Here is a 20,738-nt window from a genome sequence, read left to right on the forward strand (position 1 = left end):
GGGTAATGTGAATGCCTGTAGCAGTAAGGAACCTGTTTAAGGCCAGATAGCATCTGTGAGTTTGCTTGGTTACTCCGCTGGGACTCTGCAGAGGCTTCCTGGACCTAATTAAATCAGGGCAAGGAGGACAGTGTTAGAAATGCTCTCCGCAGGCAGACGGCATGCTTGTGTCTTTATTTTTAATAAGCTGCAGTGAGCTCACATCTGACTTTCCCACCGCCGTCTGGGAACACTACTTGTGTTCTGTTACTCGTTGGGCAGCAGCAGAGCCAGTTAAATGAGCCACTCATTCTTGCAGTGTAAAGCCTTTCCCAACAGTGCCAATATCATATAAACACAAGGACTTTCAGCGAAGGGGATTTTGATTTCCGTACTGACAAAATTTAACAAAATGTATTGTAAACATCTAATTTTCTAAGCTATGCCATGCAAAAGTAAGTACTCACTAGGGGGTAACAGGGTTAAGATAGTTCATCTTTTAACACTTCAGTGTCAGTGCCCACGACTGTCACAGCTGTTTACTCACGTGTGTTCTGGTGCACTGGATTCCTAACAAACCCGAGAGCTTCTGCAGCAGCATATCCATCAGCGTAGCTTCTTTCCAAGTCTATTAGAGGACAAAGGGGGAAAAGCAAGTATATTGAAGGAAAAAAGTATCAAAGGTGGAAGTAACATTCATAAAGATACTGTTTCCTTTAATGATTTGCTGGTAGGCATTAGAGTGCTTCTGCTGCTTAGTAGTTGAGGGTCAGCTACTTAGAGGACAGTGACTAAAACTGGGTTTCCTAGGAAAATAGTTAGCAGAGCTGTGGAGGCTAATAAAGGGGATTTGCTGATATTGTGCACTTCGACCATCTGTAATCTTGAGCAGCTACAGTTGAGCTTTTCCAGCGGTGTAAAATGGTATGGCTTATACAGGTATTCGCCACGTTACACCACTTCACGTTTAGGGAAGATGTATGTTAGTATCTATTTTCACTAACCAAAAATATCGGAAGAGGACTTGCTTTTATGAAAAAAGCGAAACGGGAAGTGTTTGCAGTGAGCTATTACAGAAGTAGTGCACACTGAACTGTTATTTTTTTCTTTATATAAGCTGTATATTATATCGGCTTTTACCATATGTTAGTGCTGTTTTAGGCTTGATGTATTACTTGGTAGGCTACTTTTGGGGGACTGGGAAAGTTTAAAATTTTTTCCCATTTAAATTAATGGTAATTGCTTTTAGACTTTATGCCAGTTTGGCTTCTGAGAGTTTTTACATGAACGTGCTCTACTTTTGGATAATAGGGAAAACCTGTATATAAAATTACCAGCCCGAAGACTGACTTACCTTAAGGGACTTTCTTTCTTTACCAAAGGACATTAGAATGGCAGAAACAAAAAGGTTAATGATCACGAGTAGCATCAAGATGACACTGGTGAGGATCAGAAAGGATCCCAGGACTGGGTCTAAAGCAATAATCTGGAAAGACAATAAAACACTTTTAATTTAAACATTGACAGTTTGAATTCTACTTTATGTGCTAACATTTGGGATTTATTCACATAAGAAAACACTGGTTGAAACTAGGGAGCAAAGCAAAACTACTTAAAAGGAGAATACTTTTGAGCAAGAACGACTGACACTCAAGGTTGTAAAAACAGTTGTCTCTTCAGGGCTTTTCAAGAAGAAAGCAGGTAAGTTGCAAAATTAAAATGATTGTAAGTCCATGTGAGTTCTAACAATTCCAGAAAATACAGGGGTGGGCAAAAGTAGGTTTATACTTCATATAATCATTGATAATAAATTTCTATGTATTTACAACTGTAAACCTACAAATCAAATGATGTTGATTTTCCAGTACTGATAAATGTTTTGCCTTGGTATTGGTTCCTTCATTATAGGCAATGTTTAGAAAAAGACCAATGACTTAGGGGATGAATGCTTACACTAAATATGATGGAAATTTATGTCAAAACATTTCCTAGTACCAGCCTGTCATCCACTTAATTGGGTAATTATATCAAGTTTGGGCTATCTGAGTTTTTGATATAAGACTTTTCCCAATAAGTATAATTTCATTTGCACCTTCACATTATATAATATGATTAGAGCAGAAAAATGTCAAAAAGTATTAGCAAAAGTTTATTAATTCTGATTGTTCTTTAAGACCTTTAATATAGAAAGTGTTCCAGAGCTGTGGACTAGTGATTGGGGCTCGGACTATAATAAAATAGTCCTCCCAAAACAGTTATCTTAGGGAGATGACAACTTTCTACGTTAGAAACTATGTTAAGTTGTCCATTTTAGTTAGTAACCTTTGAAATCTAGATTATCAGAATGATAAGTCTTGAAAATTTTGTGAGTTTCACTAATTTGAATTGCAGTTTTCCCTTCCCTAATCAAATCTAATATATGCTTGTGCTTTGGACCCAAATTCTTATCTGGGTTTCCTTTTATTTATTTTTTATTTTATTTTATTGATTTTGTACAGAGAGGAAGGGAGAGAGATAGAGAGGAACATCGATGAGAGAGTCATTGATCAGCTGCCTCTTGCACACCCCCTACTGAGGATATGCCTGCAATCAAGGTACATGCCCTTGACCGGAATCGAACCTGGGACCTTTCAGTCCCCAAGCCCACCCTCTCCATTGAGCCAAACCAGTTTCGGCCCTACTTAACTTTTTTATGCTGAATGGAAGGGTTCTATTGGTATTTCCTGGGGAGGAATAATAGGCTCTCTGAAATGATTATTTGTTAACTGTAAACAGAATGTCACAGCTCTTCTGGAATTGTACCGCCCTAATTTTTAAAGTCTTTTCCATAGTATAAAGGGCCACTGAAAAGGCAGCAGCAACCACATGTTAATCTGACCAGGTCCGAGAGCACAAGCTCACTCCCTGTGTCCTGGCAGTAAGATTAAGTAGTGAGATGTGGGACTATGTGGTTAGGAAAGGGCAGATTTCTGAAACAATATACACCCAATACACACCCAAATATACACCCAAAAGCTTGTATACATCAGTGGTACCATAAACCAGAATGGCAGAGGATCTCTCTTTCTCCCTTTTCCAATGTGCATTGGTATAGCAGGGCTGCATTTACAGACAGTATCCCTTTGTTAGATACAGGATAAGGCAACAATAGGTTTACAGTTGTTTGAGAAATAATAGTTTCCTGTACTCAACTGTAAACCTACTTTTGCCCAACCTTGCATATAATAGAGGTCTGTAGGGAAAATAGGATTTAAATTTTTTTTTACCTCCTTATAATGAGAGATTCCTGTCAGGAGACCAACAAAAGTCACTGCTGAGCTGAAAAAAGTTCGGTAGTCAGACATGCTCCAGCCAAACAGCAGGTTAAACTGAAAAGAAGAAAGATGGGTCAGGTGGAGAGCAGTGGAGGCCACTGCAGTTATTTGTCTCGGGGCGCTTGATAACGATGAGGTCAACATAGAATGAATGGAATAGGAAATTCTTTAGTGGCCATTTCAGTTACTATGCCTAAAAAAATGCATAAAATTCCTTTTAATTACATAGTATTTTCATATAAATTTGACCTTCATTCCTGTGAGCTAAATTTTATCCCCATTTTAGAGATGAGACAAATGTGTGAATTTAAGTCCTACTACTGTTAAGTATGGAACTACAACCAAAACCAATTCTTACTCCAATTCTTTTCTCCAAAACTCAGGGCCAACTTGAACTGATGGTTTTCCATATAGTGATTTTTTCTAAGGGAAGCAAAGTGACTCCAAGACCCCAGCACCCAGGAAAGACACTAGGGGGGGCTCACAGCCATGGCGTAGCCGGTCAGCAGGATCACAATGACCAGCAGGAAGCCCACCACCTCGTCCCAGGCTTTGGTGAGCGTTCTTCCGATGACCTGCAGCCGGGGGCTGTGATGCAGCAGCATCCACAGCTGAACGGTTGCCAGCAGAACCAAGAAGCCCATGAGGTGAATGACAGCCGAGTTCACCTTTACTGCCTCGTAGAAGTTGATGAACCTGCAGCAGGAAGGCTGACAGTTACTCAGTATGGACCGCACGCCCTCACCATTCCTGTGCTGCCAGGGTCCCCAGCGTTCCCACTGCCGGAGTGCAGCAGTTGTGCGAGTCCTGTTGGGTGAAGTGCTTGGTGTACGAGTGCTGCCGTCTAGGTTGGGCTCCTGTGTCTGTGCCTCAGAGCAGAAGAAACGTGTTTGGTTGGGAGTTGTGAAGAAAACTTGAAATTTTGACCTGTAGCTGATTCTTTACTCCAAGTTCATCCTGGAAGTCAAGGCCAGCCGCTTCTGTTGCTCTGCCTTGAGTTAAATCTCTCATGTCAAAAGGAGATGAGTTGCCCTGGCTGGTTTGGCTCAGTGGATAGAGTGTCAGCCTGCAGACTCAAGGGTCCCGGGCTCGATTCTGGTCAAGGGCATGTACCTTGGTTGCGGGCACATCCCCAGTGGGGAGTGTGAGTGAGGCAGCGATAGATGTTTCTAGCTCTCTCCCTCTCTGTGGAAAACCAATAAAGTATGTATATTTTAAAAAGTGCATTGAGGACTCCTAGCACACACTTAAAAAAAAAATGAGTTAACATAATGATGTGTGCCATTAGGCTGGTCTGTTTTCTGTCATGCGGTAATCCTATATGCCCTCTGCCAGCAGATAATGGATCCTCTAATAGGTTTACTAGTGCGGAGAGGAGAAAGATGATTCAACTAGAGGTGAGGGGTGTTTGTAACCAATTAGAAGTTGGTTTTTTATTTTTAAGTTTTATTATTTGAGAGACGACATTCATAATTTTGTTGCAGCATCTAGACCTCCATAGATATATGAGGTTGGCATTCAATCACAATTCTTTTGTCCAAAAACTAGGCAATGCCACACAACAGGCTAGACCTTAGCTGCCAGCATCATTCAAACTGCACAGACCACCGTCCCTGCATAACAGCCCTCTGTGAGGCCTTCCTGGGACAGTGCCTCAGGCTTATATCAGTGGCCCAGGCTGTGAGCCATGAAGGGTTAGACAGGTTAATGAGGGACACATGCTCTTCCCCATGAGAAAGACCAGAGGAGCCCAAGGGGCACCAGAATGGATGGACGTCCCTACCCAGAAAGCAGTGCTTTGGATTTAAAGTGTGTACTCCCTGCTGTGGTTTTACTTAGAAGATGACCATTTGTCTGTCTTGTCTTAGGGTTTATTCCTTGGTCAGGGTGCAAAATAATGACCCAAGTGGTAAATAGGAGGACACACCCAGGCCCCTGTGCTGTGAAAGGCAGAAGACTTGATTAGCAGTGTAAGCTGCTAGTTCACTGTCTTCTCTGCCGTGGACATCGGTCTGGGATTTGTGTTTAACCGGTGTTACACAAAAATGCCAAAGCAGTGGAGGAGGAGAGCGCGTTTGAAAGAACCCTGTGTGAGTCAGGGCCCTCTGGACACCGAGGAGGGATGTTTGCTGCTTCTCAGGCCCCTCTTACCTGTCACGGTCAGAGTGGTATTGTGCCATGTTCTTCTTATGCAGAGAAATAAGCTTGATGTCAAGCATCAAGATGGCAAAGCTGGTAAGGATTATGCTCATGTCCAGAATGTTTCTTTTCCTCGTTAGGAACCTCCATCTCTGCTGTTTCAGCCGGCGACCCTAAACAGACGGCACAGTCACTGCTGCTTTCCTGAAGGGCTCGCTGCGTCTCTCCCTACTGAAATGGCATGAACACGGGCAAAGTGCGCTCAGCTGGGGCTTCGATCTGGCCTGGGCACAGTGGGTTAGAGCCTCAGCTCAGAGCTGCTGCTTACCAAAACTTGGCTTTCTCCAATACAGCTTTCACTGCGTACATTTTTCTCATTGCTTAAACTTAATTAAAAAAAGTTTCTGAATTAGTTATCAAGCCTGAAAATAAAACACTGTGTTTGGCTTAAAATATGTTACCTTTTGCGTCCAGCATCTGTATTTTGAGTACTTGCTCTGTTCATCATGCTTTCAGTCTTGCTGTTGCTTTATAGGATTAATAACACTGCACACAAAAATAATTCTCCTAGCCAAAACTGGTTTGGCTCAGTGGATAGAGCATCGGTCTGCGGACTGAAGGATCCCAGGTTCGATTCCGGTCAAGGGCATGTACATTAGTTGTGGGCACATCCCCAGTAGGGTGTGCAGGAGGCAGCTGGTCGATGTTTCTCTCTCACCGATGTTTCTAGCTATCTATCCCTCTCCCTTCCTCTCCGTAAAAAAATCAATAAAATATATTTTAAAAAATAATCTTTATATAGACCTAATTCTTTAACTCTTGAAAACTGAAAGAGCTACTTTGTGGAAAACTAGTCAGTCTTTAACTGAAGTCAAGTTTCTGGAAAAGACCAATAATAGCTCATGGTGGAGCTCCCCAAATAATACCCAAATAAAGCTTGAGAATATTAGATCGAACATTTTCAACTCACCTGTATGAAGCCGTAGTAACAGACTAGCAGGTAATAGATGACTTGTGAAGCAACAGACCAGGCAAAGTCCTTCTTTGATGTCTGAAGGGAGGTTAAAGTGTCCAGTCTCACGGAGCCGAAGAAGGCACCTGAGAACGACATCGAGTCCAGAGTCTTTAGAACTTCTCTTCAAACTCTGTCTTTGAAATAACCCCAACCGTCCCTCTATTATTAGTTTCAAATGTCTTTGAGTTTTTAAGCTCAGTATTTCCCTAGAGGTGTCACATATATTAAATGAAGTTGTGTGCAAAGCTATTGGACTAAAATGTGCTTATTGCATTAAAAGTTAGTAGAGGGGAGAGGATTATACCGTTGATTCCCCCTAGAGGGCAGTGTCAATGATTGATTAGCTGTTACAGGTGTGTTACCCTTATGAGAACAGCTGCAAGGATGTTCAGACGTAATGTTGCAACGTGGTGCTTTGCAGAGAACTGATCACTGCAATGTCAAATGGGGACAGCAATCAATCAAATGTAAGTGTGGTGCTTTTGTTTAAAGCCACTTAAAATATATTTTCAGAAAGTACTATGATTAAAATGCTTTGAACCATCTCAAATTTTCTATGTTTAAAGCATTAATATTATCCCATGTATTAATACTAGGATGTTTGTATGAAGATAGACTTAAAAAGCTTCAGATCCCAGCTAGAAAGACAGTGATTTTGTTGCAGTTTCAAAAACGTATGAAAGATCTTGTGAATATAACTTTTCAAAAAGCCCCAAAATATTAGATCTAAGATATGCTCCTAAGTGGAAAGTGCCATTGTAAGAACAAATTCCTACTTCACTTGGCTCTCAAGACGGGGGAGGAAGTAAGGCTAGGGAAGTGGCGTACTCTGTGTGGGTCTGGGAAGAAGAAATTCCTGATTAGACGTAAACCCTGGTGGTAAATAGAAGGACACTTGTGGGCAAATTCTGGGGGAGGAGGAGGAGGAGGAAACAAAGGATTAGGACAGACCGTCTGTTTAAGGTAGGGGAATTCAATGTGCCAGTTTCCCTCTAGCCCCTTAACAAAATGCCTCCACAATGACAGTGAAGGGATGAAAAATGACAAAGATAAAAAAGGGGGCAAATGAGAGGAACACACTGTTTGAAGCTGGAAAATGGACAAAGGACACTGACGGCAGATTCAAGAAAGCTGAAACCTAAGCAGTGCAGGAAACCCAGAAGCCAGCCCGTTCTTACCACAAACCCTAGAAAGGCTGGGGAATGGGAGGCAGCAGGCACCTCTGGAGGTAGAGGGTCAATTGGAACTGAAAGTGGGATTGCAAAAATGAACTTAAGCCATTAGATCCGATTCTCTCTGACACAACCAGCTATCCACCCATCCTGCCTTCCACTACCCCAAGACTGAAGGTTTATTATAGTGACGTTGGACTACAGAGAAATTGGAACTCAGAGATAGCAGGTACATCTGCAAGTCTACTGGAAAAGGGACTTGAGAGAAAATTTACATACTGCATGGTGAGATCCCTACCTCCCTTCCCTCCACTTCTTTAACAGGCTTATCTTCAAGACGGGCATTGGAAGGGTCCCTCCTGAAAACTGACTGCCCAAGAGAAAAGACAGGTGCCAGGTGACAAGCTCTATCCATGCTCACAGATCTCCTAATTAGCATTATCAGAATTTTGATTTTTCTTTTTGCTCTTTCAAATATGAAAGAACAGTCAGATACTTAAAACTCTAACATTAAAAACCAGAAATTAAAGCAAATAAAAAAATAAAAAGCTCAGAAATTAGAGAAAATGAAGAAGCTGATAAAAACAAAATGAACCTACAGTATCCTCAGAGAGCTGAGAGGATATTGATTCCATAAACAACAGGGAGACTATGCAAAAGAAATATGAGAACACAATTCTTAGAAATTAAAATATGAAGATGAAAATTTCAAGTGGTTTAGCAATTGAAGTAATCTTTCGGAAATAAGACGGAAAATAGTGAAAACCTAAGAAAATCAGAGGATCAGTCCAGGAGTTCCTACCTCAAAATTATAGAAATGTGAGGAAGATAAAATAGAGGGGAAATTTACAAAGAAATGCAAATAAAACTTATCAGTGCTTAGATGAAAGGACTTACCATGAGGTCAGTCAGATCCTTTCATAACCATGGTGACAAAGAATTCTAAAAACTTGGGAGTGGGACCATCATATTAACAACAGTCTGAGAAGTTAGAAGGTAATGGACTGCACTTTCCAAAAAACAACTGTATCCAGTCAAATAAGCAGCCAAATGTGATGGCAAAAATTTTTTTTGGACATGTAAGGCCTTAAAAAAATGTACTTCTCCTATATCCTTCCAGGAAGTTACTGTAGGATGTGCTCCAGCAAAATGAGAAAGTAAACCAAGAGAGGAAGACATGGGCTCCAGGAGAAAGGAGGTCCAGCAGAGGAGAGAAGAGAAGAGAATCCCCGAGGTGGCAGGCAGGGGAGAGTCAGGACAAGGGCGCTAGAGCAGGCCCAGAGAAGAGCCAGTCCCGCTGTGCCAACAGGATGAGGGGCCTAGAAAAAGGATCACACAGTGATAGCTCAGGTGATACTTTTGCAAAGAATGAGGTTTACTTCTACAAGAGTTTGGTTCATCTCCAATTAATAGAACGCATGCAAAACAAACAAACAAAACGAACTGTAAATTAGGGGGGAAAGTTGTGAAAGAAAAATTGAATTGTAATCCATTACATGGCTCATCTTTGAAAAATATATTATCCCAATAATGGAAATACTCAGTATTTAACCGTAAGTTATATTGGGAAAAAGAGAAAAGAGAGAAGGTATGTATATGTGTGTGCATGTTAGAGATATTTGTGGGTATAAGAAAGTTAAATCCTCATGTCATAAAAAATACATACTATCTAAAACTGGAAGATTCATGAAATAGCTAATAATGTTACTTTTTAAATTCCAAAACAACCAGTTAAAAAAGCTGAAATGAGGTGGGGAATGAGGACAGCTAGTTTTTGCCTTAACTATTTGATTTTTAAAATTACATTATGTATAACAACCTTAATTAAAATAGTGTCTTTTAATGATGTAAGAAACCGGGACTTCTGAGATAGCCAGGTCAGACGGAGGAGAGGAAGAGGCCTTCGTACCCACATTGTTGGATTCCAGAATCAGGGTCACGACGCAGAACAGGTTCACGTTAGCGTTGAAGACCACAAATTCCACAAAGAGGCTTTTGGTGCGATGGTCTAGCCAGCGGCTCTGTTCCAGATGCTGCAGGACTCTGGGAAGACAGGAGGACAGGGCTGCTGCCTGCTCCTCTCAACCCTGCAAGGAGCTCAAGGCCCTGCATTTCCAATATCCCTCAGCCCAGATGAGAAGCTCCGTGTCCCGATCTAGATGACTGGTGCAGTGTTTTATAATCACCAGTGCCCACACTTTCACTAGTGACAATGTGAATCTAAAAGACTATAGTGATGATAAAGCTTTCACAATAGTAGTCACACCAAGGTTAAACATCCAAAAGGATCTAGTTGGCATTTTAAGTGTGAGGTAGAATTTTATATGCTGTCAACTACTTCTATACAAAATGTTAAACGCTACTCTTGACTAATATATATTCTGTTTTGAGAGGTGTAAGGGGTCGAAATGTCATTTGACTGGCATTGTTTTTAATGTCTTGCTATAAATTTAAATGGAGGATAATTTAACTTAAGACATTTCCATACATTATAATGACAAAGACTCAGGATTCATATAAACATTAATCTATCTCTCTCTGGCAGTTGCTTTTGGGCATTTGAATTTTGGATTATTTGTGGTTCTTATGAAACTCAGTGTTTTCTCTTACGTTTGAAGAGTATAGTTTGCCCAAGCTAGACTTATTGAGTTCAGCTGCAGCTAGGATTGAAACTGATAAGCTTCTCCAGATGAGAAAAAGAATGAGGTTTGGCAAACTGGCATGCTAAAACATACATTTCCTTAAAAGCCTGAAATAAAAGTGTCTACAAGTGTCAGTATAGTTGCTGTCAAACTACTCAAATGGGTCCTAATTCCTGCTTGTCCTGAGAAGGGACCGAAGCAGACGTCTTGGTCCTCACGTTTAGGGCTCAGGCTCGCTCACCTGGCGGCGGAACTAGCGTTCCTTCCAAGTCGGACAAACGCCCCCTGGACGGGGCGGCCACCCGGGGCCTCCGGATTCCGATGGTGCCACATGCTGTCCGGGTCGGTGCTGTTCGTTTCAGGGGGGCTCCAGTTAACCCCATAGTTCTCTGTGTCCTCCACATCTCGATGAGATGGCTTCAGAGTGCGAATCTGATGAAGCAGAACGTTGCCCAAAAGAAAGGAGTTCCCATCAGTAATAAATCCTAGGGAGAGAGAACAGGAAGCCATTGTAAAAATTGTCTCGTTATGTTCTTAACAAAAACTGCAGGTTCACCACTATTTTTAAGAACATTTTTGGAGTTTTCAGTTCATGCAACCAGATTAAAAAAAAAAAAAAAAAGTGGCATCATTATTTGTAGATAATGATCTAGAAAATGTGTAGTTAATGGTCTAGATCACATGTGTCAAACACAAGGCCCGCGGGCCAAATCCGTCCCGCCAGGCCTTGCAATGAGGCCCGCACCGCGCTGTCATCACTGCACTCTGCTGCGTTTCCATCACAATGACAGTTTATGACTGTTCAGTAAACCATTCGGCCCGCGATTTAGGCTGGATTTTAGATTTTGGCCCCTTCTCTGATTGAGTTCGACACCCCTAGTCTAGATAGATCATGACAATCACCTGAGGAAGAGAGTGGAATATGAGGTCCCATGCTTGTATCTCTCAATAATAATCTGGCAGGCACCTGCAGACAAAAGTGCCTTTGTGGGCGTTTTGAGATTTAGTGGGGGATTGTGAAACTCCAATGAAGCCCAAGACTAACAAGGTCCGTTTTGAGAAGGCAGGTCCCCCACGTGGCTGACGCACCAATTGTGGGCCTGGCTACAGGTCTAGAAACAGCGCTGTCCTTCTGTGGACATAGTTGCTACAGAGCCATTTGACCTTGGTCCTGCCGCCAGCACCATAAGGCCGGGGACTCAGGAGGGGTCATTCCTGTCTGTGCCTCAGGAACAGGCTGCAGATGTCAGTCCCGAGTGCGGACCATAACGTGGCCGAGACCCAGACCCAGCCCCTCTCGGCCGTGGTCCAGAAGCTCTGAGGCAAGCTTTCCAACAGTCTGACTAAGGGTCTTGAAACCGCCTATGACTTACCGCGCCAAAAACGAAACACATCCTTTTGAGGGATGGCTATGTTAATTAGCTCGATTGTGGTAATCATTTCACAATGTGGTTGTCTATCAAAGTATGTTACACCTTAAATTCATGCAGTTTTGTCAGTTATACCCCAATAAAGCTGGGACAGTGGAAATGAATGTAAAAACTATTTATTACAGAAAGGCAATTCAGCAAGGTGGCTGGGTACTAAATTATCCTTCATATATCCAAATAATATTTACTTAGAAGTTATAGAGAAATAAAATATCTTATTTACAATAGTAACACACAAGATAAGCCTAACAAGAGATGTGCAAAAATTTTGTGAAGAGCACCCTAACAAGTTTGGCTCAGTGGATAGAGCGTCGGCCTGCGGACTGAAGGGTCCCAGGTTCGATTCCAGTCAAGGGCATGTACCTTGGTTGTGGGCATATCCCCGGTAGGAGGTGTGCAGGAGGCAGCTGATTGTTGTTTCTCTCTCATCGATGTTTCTAACATTCTGTCCCTCTCCCTTCCTCTCTGTAAAAAAAAAAAAAAAAAAAAAAAAAAAAAAATCAATAAAATATATATATTTTTAAAAAATGTATATATACATGTATAGCAAGTTTTTTCAAGATATTTTAGATATATTTGTACATGTGTAAAATTACATATGTAAATGAGAGTAATGGTAATGTTAAAAGACTGGAAACAATTTAAATGCCTATCAATAGGGATCTGTTATATCAATCAGGGTACATCCATGCAGTGGCATACTATATAGAAAATGAATAAAACATAACAGGGTCAGCTTTATATATACTGATAGAACAATTTCCAGGTAGATTGTTAAGGGGGAAAAGCAAAGTGCATGACACTGTTCCTAGTATGTTACTATATGGTCAGATATATTGGAAAATGCATAGATTACCTCTGAAAGGATATATAATAAATGGGGAATGTATTTGACTCTTGGAAAGAGAAAAAGGGAATTATGGAACAAAGGAGAGTTGGACAATATACACTGCTGTACATTGAATTTTCTCCATGTTCATGTTTTAATGATTAAGTAATTTTTTAAGTGTAGGGGAAGGGATAGAGACATCGATCAGCTGCTGCCTGCATGCCCCCCACCAGGAATCGAGCCCACAACAGGAATCAAATCGTGCTCGACTACTGAGCCACACTGGCCGGCCTTGACAAATATATTAACATGGCAGAAAAAATCATGTTAGAGAACTTGGCACGTATAGGTTTGCGGGAACAGGTGGAGAGTGAAAGGACTGGGAGCTCTGCAGAAGATAAAGGGAGGCGGTGACAACCTTCACAGATGGTCTCACTGTATTTCCTGAGTGAAAAATATATACAATTATAAAATTTTGGTCATTTTCCATTAGAAGAAAATCAAGAGAGAAAAAGCAAGCTTAAATTACAGCAAGAGAAATGTGAATTAAGTCCTGCAAAGGAAAAGACCCTTCCGTGTATGTGACTGAACACTGGGACATGCTATTAGGAAGAGTAAGTGTTTACAGGATATACATATCAATACATTATCTGCCATGAATGGCTTGGGCTTCAGTGTTCCTGAAAACAACTGGACTAAGAGGACTAGGTTACGTCAATTCTGAAAGTAGTAAGGATTTTTAGAATTGAAGAGGGAACCCATGATAGGGCCAATTTTTACTGAGCTTCACCCATGCCCACTTAGTTCTGTTAATCACCATCTACAGATTACTGCTGCAATCTGGGGATTCCAGATAACTCATGTCCAGGTATGTCCAGGTAATTCCTGTACACTTTGGTTCTAGATTAGCCAGAGCTTCCATTTCATCAGTTAACAACAGCTGGCACTTATCCAGTGAATACCATGTGCTAGCACTGAACACTTAGATATACTAAGCTTTTTTGTTTGTTTGTTTGTTAATCCTCACCCAAGGATTTCCACTGGTTTTTAGGGAGAGTGGAAGAGAGAAAGACAGAGAGAAACTCATTGATGGGTTGCCTCCTGCAGGAGCCCCAACCAGGGCCCAGGCCGGGGAGGAGTCCGCAACCGAGGTACGTGTCCTTGACCAGAATCGAACCCGGGACCCTTTGGTCTGCAGGCCGGTGCTCTATCCCCTGAGCCAAACCAGGACACTGTACTGCAGAACCAAGTAGTCCAAGAAGAGAACTGTACCTATCACAGTGGCAGTAGCTTAGTTGTATTTTATTCAGCGCAGGGTGACGGACTGCAAATTGAATGTGCCCTTAACCTAGAACTGAACTAGAAAGAATCAACCTGAACCTGCTTACATGAAGTCCAAACAGTGGAATCCTTGGGGTGCCATGCCGTCCCCGCCATGGGTGCAGCCACGGGGAAAAGCCAGCTGGCCTTTCTCCAGTGTCCCGGCACGTCATGGCGGGGCGTCTGGAAAAGGAGCTGAAGCCCCGGGCGGGTGGCTGGGCCCAGGACTGCACTCTCACCTCGGTGGTCCCCGTACAGGTTCGGGAGGAGGGTGTGCCTGGCCCAGGGGTAGAAATGGCGCAGGAGCCTGATCTCCGAGAAGCGGTGAGAAAAGCTCCTCCTGAGCGCCTGGTGCAGGTGGAACCGGCTGGGGTTCTGTGCAGAGTGGACCGCCGCCATCACCAGGACAAGAAAGAGGACTTGCGCTGTTGCAGAGAACAAAGTCACCAGCGAGCCTTCAGCGGGGACAGTCTGCAGCCTTTCCTTCTTGCCCTCTAAGTCTACAGTACACTCCCACCCGCCAAACACAGCAAGGAAATGTCAATTTCACATGTTTAACCTAATATTTGTAAACATTAGCAAAAGCATTTGGCTGTTAGTGTAAATATACATCTATATATCCCTTCCAAGAATCATTCTGCCACTAATTAGAAATTTTACTTAAGATATGTAAAACCCCACAATTTTTGTATTTTAGTTCTTAAAACTAAATGCCCCCCGCCCCCCTCGTGTCCACAGAAAGGGAGGCCCAGAGAAACCGATCTCTCTCCTTGGGGCCAGGGAACCAGCACTCCCAACACCGGCTGTGTAACAGCTCTGGCCGGACAGGACAGGGCACCCCTTTCCAGAGCACATCCTTTCCCCTCCGCCCTGTGAAGCAGGTGGACCAAGCTTTGTTCTCACTCTCCGCAGGTGGAGACGCGGTGAGATCACCTTGTCTCCCGGAAGCCAGAAAGGAAGGCCTTAAATCGCTCTCCCCCTCCCGCAGCTCCCAGCCTGCTCCCGCCCCCATCCCCGCTGGGCTCTGTGCTGCCGCGTGGACCGGCCCCGTCTCCGCACCCAAAACCTCCCCCGTCAGCCTGAACAGCCGCTTCTCCTTCTCCTTCGAGGTTCTTTCCGGGCGCGGAGCTGGGTGGCGGACAGCTGGCGCGACATAGACGGGGTTCCTCTGATCTCTGGAGCCAGGCGATGGTGGAGGACATTTTGCTGTCAGAAATTCAAACAGAGGCCAAGAAATGTTTTGTTCATTGGTATTGGTGGAGCATCTATTTCGAAAACCTCCTGTTAAAGGTGGAACAAAAGAAAACCCTAAGGAGATTCTCCTGCTGTCAGGAAGGACTTCTGAGCCTATACAATTGGTGTCCAGCCTGAGGTGACGTCTGCTCGATTGCTATAGAGGTCTCTAACCTGCCTCCTCTCCATTTCTGTGCTTACCTGGGCCCGGAAACAAACAGTGCTAGCCGGTGGAGCACACCGTGGGAGCACGCCCCAGGGGAGCTTCCCAGACTTTGACATTCACAGTTTTGTTAAGTGCAGCTTCTGGGGGTGAAGCCCAGGATTCTGCATCGCAATTCCAGGACGGTGATGTTAACTGATGGTGATGTTCACCACCGCAGAGCTAACCCCGTCGTCTCACAGTCTCTGAAGCAGCACTAGTGCTCCCTCGCTGGCTGAGGAAGGTAACAGGCCACTGAAGGCCGGACTTCACTTCCCGTTCCACACACTGTGGGTCACTCCCACTCCTCGCTGCACTAATCCATACGGAAAACCTACAGGTTCTTAATTTTTTATATATTTTTATTGATTAGAGAGAGAGAGAGAGAGAGAGAGAGAGGAGAGAGAGAAATATAAACGAGGAGAGAGATTATTGATCAGCTGCCTCCTGCACACCTCCTACTGGAGATCAAGCCTGCAGCCCCGGACATGTGCCCTGACCAGGAATCGAACTGTGACCTGGTTCATAGGTTGACGCTCAACCGCTGAGCAACACCGGCTGGGCTCCTTGCATTCCTACTAGCTTATTACTGAATCCGGTCTCTGCCTACTTCTTGATCTCACATTTTTCTCTGACTAGCAGGCACAGTCATAGCACTTACAGTGAAATGCCTCTCTATGGCCTCTATCTATGACCAAAAGTACACGGAGAAGTCCCACTGCCGGCTCTGCAGTTCTTGCAACTGTATTACCTACACCGGCTGCTATAATGCTAACACTCCTAACAATCCTTACGGGACGTCATCATAACCAGTTCTCTCTACACCAGACAGACACCAACCACATCCTCCACCACCCACACCTCACTAGTGAGTGTAGCCATCCTTGTTCAAACCCCTGCCCTGCTAATCGCACACGGCCTTACCTCCCCCGTGCTACACCCCCGGCCAACCCAAATTATGAACCAATTCACAGCCAAACCGTAACGTTCGCTCATGGCCTACGAACAGTTCTTCCACCAATAGTAGCACGATGGCTGCTTAGCAAGTCTTACTAACCCAGCTTTACCCCCAACAATTATTTTAATTGGAAAATTCCTTACAGTTACAATCAACGGTCTCATGGTCTAACATAGGGGTGTCGAACTCAATCAGAGAAGGGGCCAAAATCTAAAATCCAGCCTAAATCGCGGGCCGAATGGTTTACTAAACAGTCATAAACTGCCATTGTGATGGAAACGCAGCGGAGTGCAGTGATGACAGCGCGGTGCGGGCCACATTGCAAGGCCTGGCGGGACGGATTTGGCCCGCGGGCCTTGTGTTTGACACATGTGGTCTAACATATCTATCACCCTTATAGGCGCTGACATCGTTATTCCCGCCCTCTGTTCCCTCTGCATACTAATTAAAACAGGAAAACGCTTCCCAGAAACAACATTAAACCATCCTTCATGAGAAAACACCCTAACAGTTCACTTGCTGCCCCTCCTCCTACCCACTTACTCTGAAATCATTTGGGGAACTTTGTACCATTAATATGGCTTCATGAGGACATTAGATTTAAAATTTAATAATAGAAACTAAAAATTCTTCTTTACTGAAAGAATATGCAAGAACTGCTAATTCATGCTCCACATATATCAGCATGGCCTTTAACTTTTAAAGTATAGGAATTATCCATTTAAAGTAGGGGTGTCGAACTCAATCAGAGAAGGGGCCAAAATCTAAAATCCAGCCTAAATCGCGGGCCGAATGGTTTACTGAACAGTCATAAACTGTCATTGTGATGGAAACGCAGCGGAGTGCAGTGATGACAGCGCGGTGCGGGCCACATTGCAAGGCCTGGTGGGACGGATTTGGCCCGCGGGCCTTGTGTTTGACACATGTGAAATTTTAAAGTATAGGAGTTATCCATTGATCTTGGAAACTAAACAATTAGTGCAACTCCAATGAAAGTAGTAATTTCTATTTGCTTCCTCAATACGAATTCCTCTACTTGTACTAATGCTACCAGTCACAGTAACCACTTCTAATATTGATATCTACGAAAGCAAGATGTGTCATCGCCGAAACCGATTTGGCTCAGTGGATAGAGCGTCGGCCTGCGGACTGAAGGGTCCCGGGTTTGATTCCGGTCAAGGGCATGTACCTTGGTTGTGGGCACATCCCCAGTAGGGGGTGTGCAGGAGGCAGCTGATTGAGGATTCTCTCTCATCGATGTTTCTAACTATCTATCCCTCTCTCTTCCTCTCTGTAAAAAATCAATAAAATATATTATAAAAAAAAAAAAAGATGTGTCATCATATGTAAAAACTACAATTCCATACACTTACTAGTCTTATCCAACTGGGCCAAGAAAGAACCATCTCAAATTGACCCTGAAAAACTATTCAAACTCTAAAAATAACACTTATCTTTGAGCTAGACTACTTCCCAATAACAGAGGGTGTCCCAGAAAACTGTATACACAATTTATTTATTTATTTATTTATTTATTAATATATTTTATTGATATTTTACAGAGAGGAGGAAGGGAGAGAGATAAAGAGCTAGAGACATTGATGAGAGAGAAACACCGACCAGTTGCCTCTTGCACACCCCCTACCGGGAATGTGTCCGCAACCAACGTACATGTCCTTGACCGGAATTGAACCTGGGACCTTTCAGTCTGCAGATTGACGCTCTACCACTGAGCCAAACCGGTTTCGGATGTATACACAATTTAACAGCTGATAACTCACTCCTTTTCAGGAGTAACTGATTTGAAATAATGGGTGACCCCAGACTAAGCTTTGAACAAAGAAAATTTGTCCTAAAGTGCCACTAGGCTTTTTTTTTTTTTTTTTTTTTTTTTTTTTTTTTTTTAAATACATAAATGATAACGTTTATGGTGCAAAACCCGCAACAGTCGAATTGAGGGCACATAAACACTGAATGAAATGATTCTCGACATCTGTGACTTCACATCATCAGCAAATCCTAGACCAGAATGGTCATTAGTTTAAAAACAGGCATTGAGCCGAAACTGGTTTGGCTCAATGGATAGAGCGTCGGCTTGGGGACTGAAGGGTCCCAGGTTCGATTCCGGTCAAGGGCATGTACCTTGGTTGTGGGCATATACCCAGAGGGGGTGTGCAAGAGGCAGCTGATCGATGACCCACTCTCATCGATGTTTCTAACTCTCCATCTCTCTCTCCCTTCCTCTCTGTACAAAATCAATAAAATAAAAAATAAAATAAAGAACATTAACTCTAAACCCCCCCCAAAAAAACAACAATAGCCATTGAGCACCCAGCCAACACCGCTCAGTGAGTGAGTGTCGCCCTATGAACTGGGAGGCCACGGTTTGATTACAGGTTGGGGCACATGCCCAGTGGGGCACATTCTGGAGGTGGCCGATCAATGATTCTCTTCCATCATTGATGCACCTGTCTCTCTCTCTCCCTCCCCTACATTCCTCTCTGAAATCAATGAAAATCAATAAAAATAAATAAAAACAGGCATTGACAAAAAATTATTCATTTCTGGAGGTTTCTTTAGATTCTGAAAATGTTATGTTAAACACTTTATTTTTAATATTTATATTGATTTCAGAGAGGAAGAGAGAGGGAGAGAGACAGAAACATCAATGATGGGAGAGAATCACTGATCCTCCCACATGCCCCCCAACTGGGGATTGAGCCCGCCACCCATGCATGTACCCTGACTGGTAATTAAACCATGACCTCCTGGTTCATAGGTTGATGCTCATAAACACTGACTTTATAATCACTCAGAGTGCATATACATTTTTTTTGGACGCCCTGTATTTACACCAGTAGCCACTACTCCTGAGATCAATCACAGAATTCTCAGCATGATATCCACTCTCAGATCCTATCATTAACCAATTTCTTAAATACCTCCTTATGTATCTCACACTATTAATCTTACGCCCCACTAACAACCTTTTTCAACTAGTCATCAGATGAGAAGGAGGGGAATTACGTCATTCCCACTAACCAATCGGATATATGGTCGAACAGATGCAAACAATGCAGTTGTATGTAACTGCATTGGAGACATCGGATTTATTGCGTCAATGGAGGGATTCCTGTTTAATTTTGGCTCAACGGATCTTTTTACCCAACCTTAGCAATACTACTTTCCCACTGGCTGGGCTCCTCCTAGGAGCAACAGGAAAATCCACTCAATGCGGACGTCATCCATGAGCCTTCCACTGTGGACGGTTCCACACCGTCAGCCCTGCTCCCTCCACCCAGTACAGCAGTCTCAGTGGGCATCTTCCTGCTGACCTGGCTTACCACCAACAGAAAATGGCTCATCCGACAAGAGCATGCCTAGGAGCCATTACCACATCATCACAGCAAGCTGCACTTCCTCACAGCGGAATTAAAATCATTGTCGCCTTTTCTACCTCAAGCCAATTTGGCCTGAGAATAGTGACCACTGGCGTTAACCACATCTGCACGCATTCTTATGCTCTGGGAGCATTATTAAGCTTAACCCGGAAGACAACTGGCAGCCCGTTTATCACATCGCCCTTCCCCAGGACCCCATTCATTACAGGAAAGCCTTTCCTCCCAGGCTTCTCTCCTCCAAAGAAGAGTCATCCAAACCCAGAGGCCTGCCGCAGGGGGGTGGGGGGCAGCGAGAGCAGGTGCCAGAGTCATCCTGAGCAGGTGCCAGAGTCATCCTGCACCTCACAACCAGGTGGGCAAGGGGCTGCGCCGGAGCCCTGCTAACGCCCCTCCTGCCACTTCTCCAGCAGCCTCTGCGGTCCTCAGTCCTCTGTCCTCCCAGCAGACCACGCACTCCTCCTCGAACCTTAAAAAGAAGCCTCCCAACAAATTCTATTGAACGTGTCTTCATGAGAAGCATCTTTGCTTTCTTTATTTCCAACAGTTTTCCCCCACAACTGTTCCACAGATGACTACATCTTATCATGTGAAACTGACAGCCCTAGGTAACTGTACTAGGTTTTGTTCTTGCTGTGGAACTCAACCTCATGACACAGCATCTAAAATGTAATTATCCTTCAAACCTCTTCAAATTCTCTGACCTTCTTGGATAGTTTCCAGCTATCAGCTACCACCTCTCACCATTATTGAATGTATCAGCAAAATGAACCAAGAGTCAGCACCACTATGGCTCAACCTAATCTGACTCGGAAATGTTTTACCAAAATTAATCTCCCAGTTCCAAATAAAAGCTGCTCTACTACCATCCAAACAAAAAGGCCCAGTCCAGTGGTCGGCAAACTTGTTAGTCAACAGAGCCAAATATCAATAGTACAACGATTAAAATTTCTTTTGAGAGCCAAATTTTTTAAACTTAAACTTTTTCTTTCTGGACCAACAGTTCTCAAAAGAACTGCTGGCCCAGAAAGGAACTCACTATAGACTGATTCATTTGCCTCTCAGCATAACCATTATGGCTTTTCTTAGTTTAGGTTCTTACAAGGG

General features: G+C 43.4%; 1 protein-coding gene and 1 long non-coding RNA gene across 2 annotated transcripts in view; one reads left to right on the plus strand and one right to left on the minus strand.

Annotated features, from left to right (window-relative positions):
• Nucleotides 1-20,738, minus strand: part of PKD1L3 (polycystin 1 like 3, transient receptor potential channel interacting) — a 63,188-nt gene that overhangs the window by 224 nt on the left and 42,226 nt on the right. Inside the window, 12 exon segments of the mRNA XM_036441154.2 lie at nt 3-38; nt 41-104; nt 527-607; nt 1,334-1,465; nt 3,246-3,347; nt 3,779-3,989; nt 5,445-5,605; nt 6,403-6,530; nt 9,529-9,662; nt 10,503-10,746; nt 14,080-14,265; nt 14,900-15,046. Coding sequence (XP_036297047.1) covers nt 3-38; nt 41-104; nt 527-607; nt 1,334-1,465; nt 3,246-3,347; nt 3,779-3,989; nt 5,445-5,605; nt 6,403-6,530; nt 9,529-9,662; nt 10,503-10,746; nt 14,080-14,265; nt 14,900-15,046 — 1,626 coding nt within the window.
• LOC118720807 lies at nt 3,341-5,890 on the plus strand. The gene is made up of 2 exons (XR_004988540.2): nt 3,341-3,848; nt 5,597-5,890. It is a non-coding gene; the product is annotated as an uncharacterized LOC118720807 (long non-coding RNA).

The sequence above is a fragment of the Pipistrellus kuhlii genome, unplaced genomic scaffold, assembly GCF_014108245.1.
Source record: "Pipistrellus kuhlii isolate mPipKuh1 unplaced genomic scaffold, mPipKuh1.p scaffold_m20_p_17, whole genome shotgun sequence".
Taxonomy (NCBI): domain Eukaryota; kingdom Metazoa; phylum Chordata; class Mammalia; order Chiroptera; family Vespertilionidae; genus Pipistrellus; species Pipistrellus kuhlii.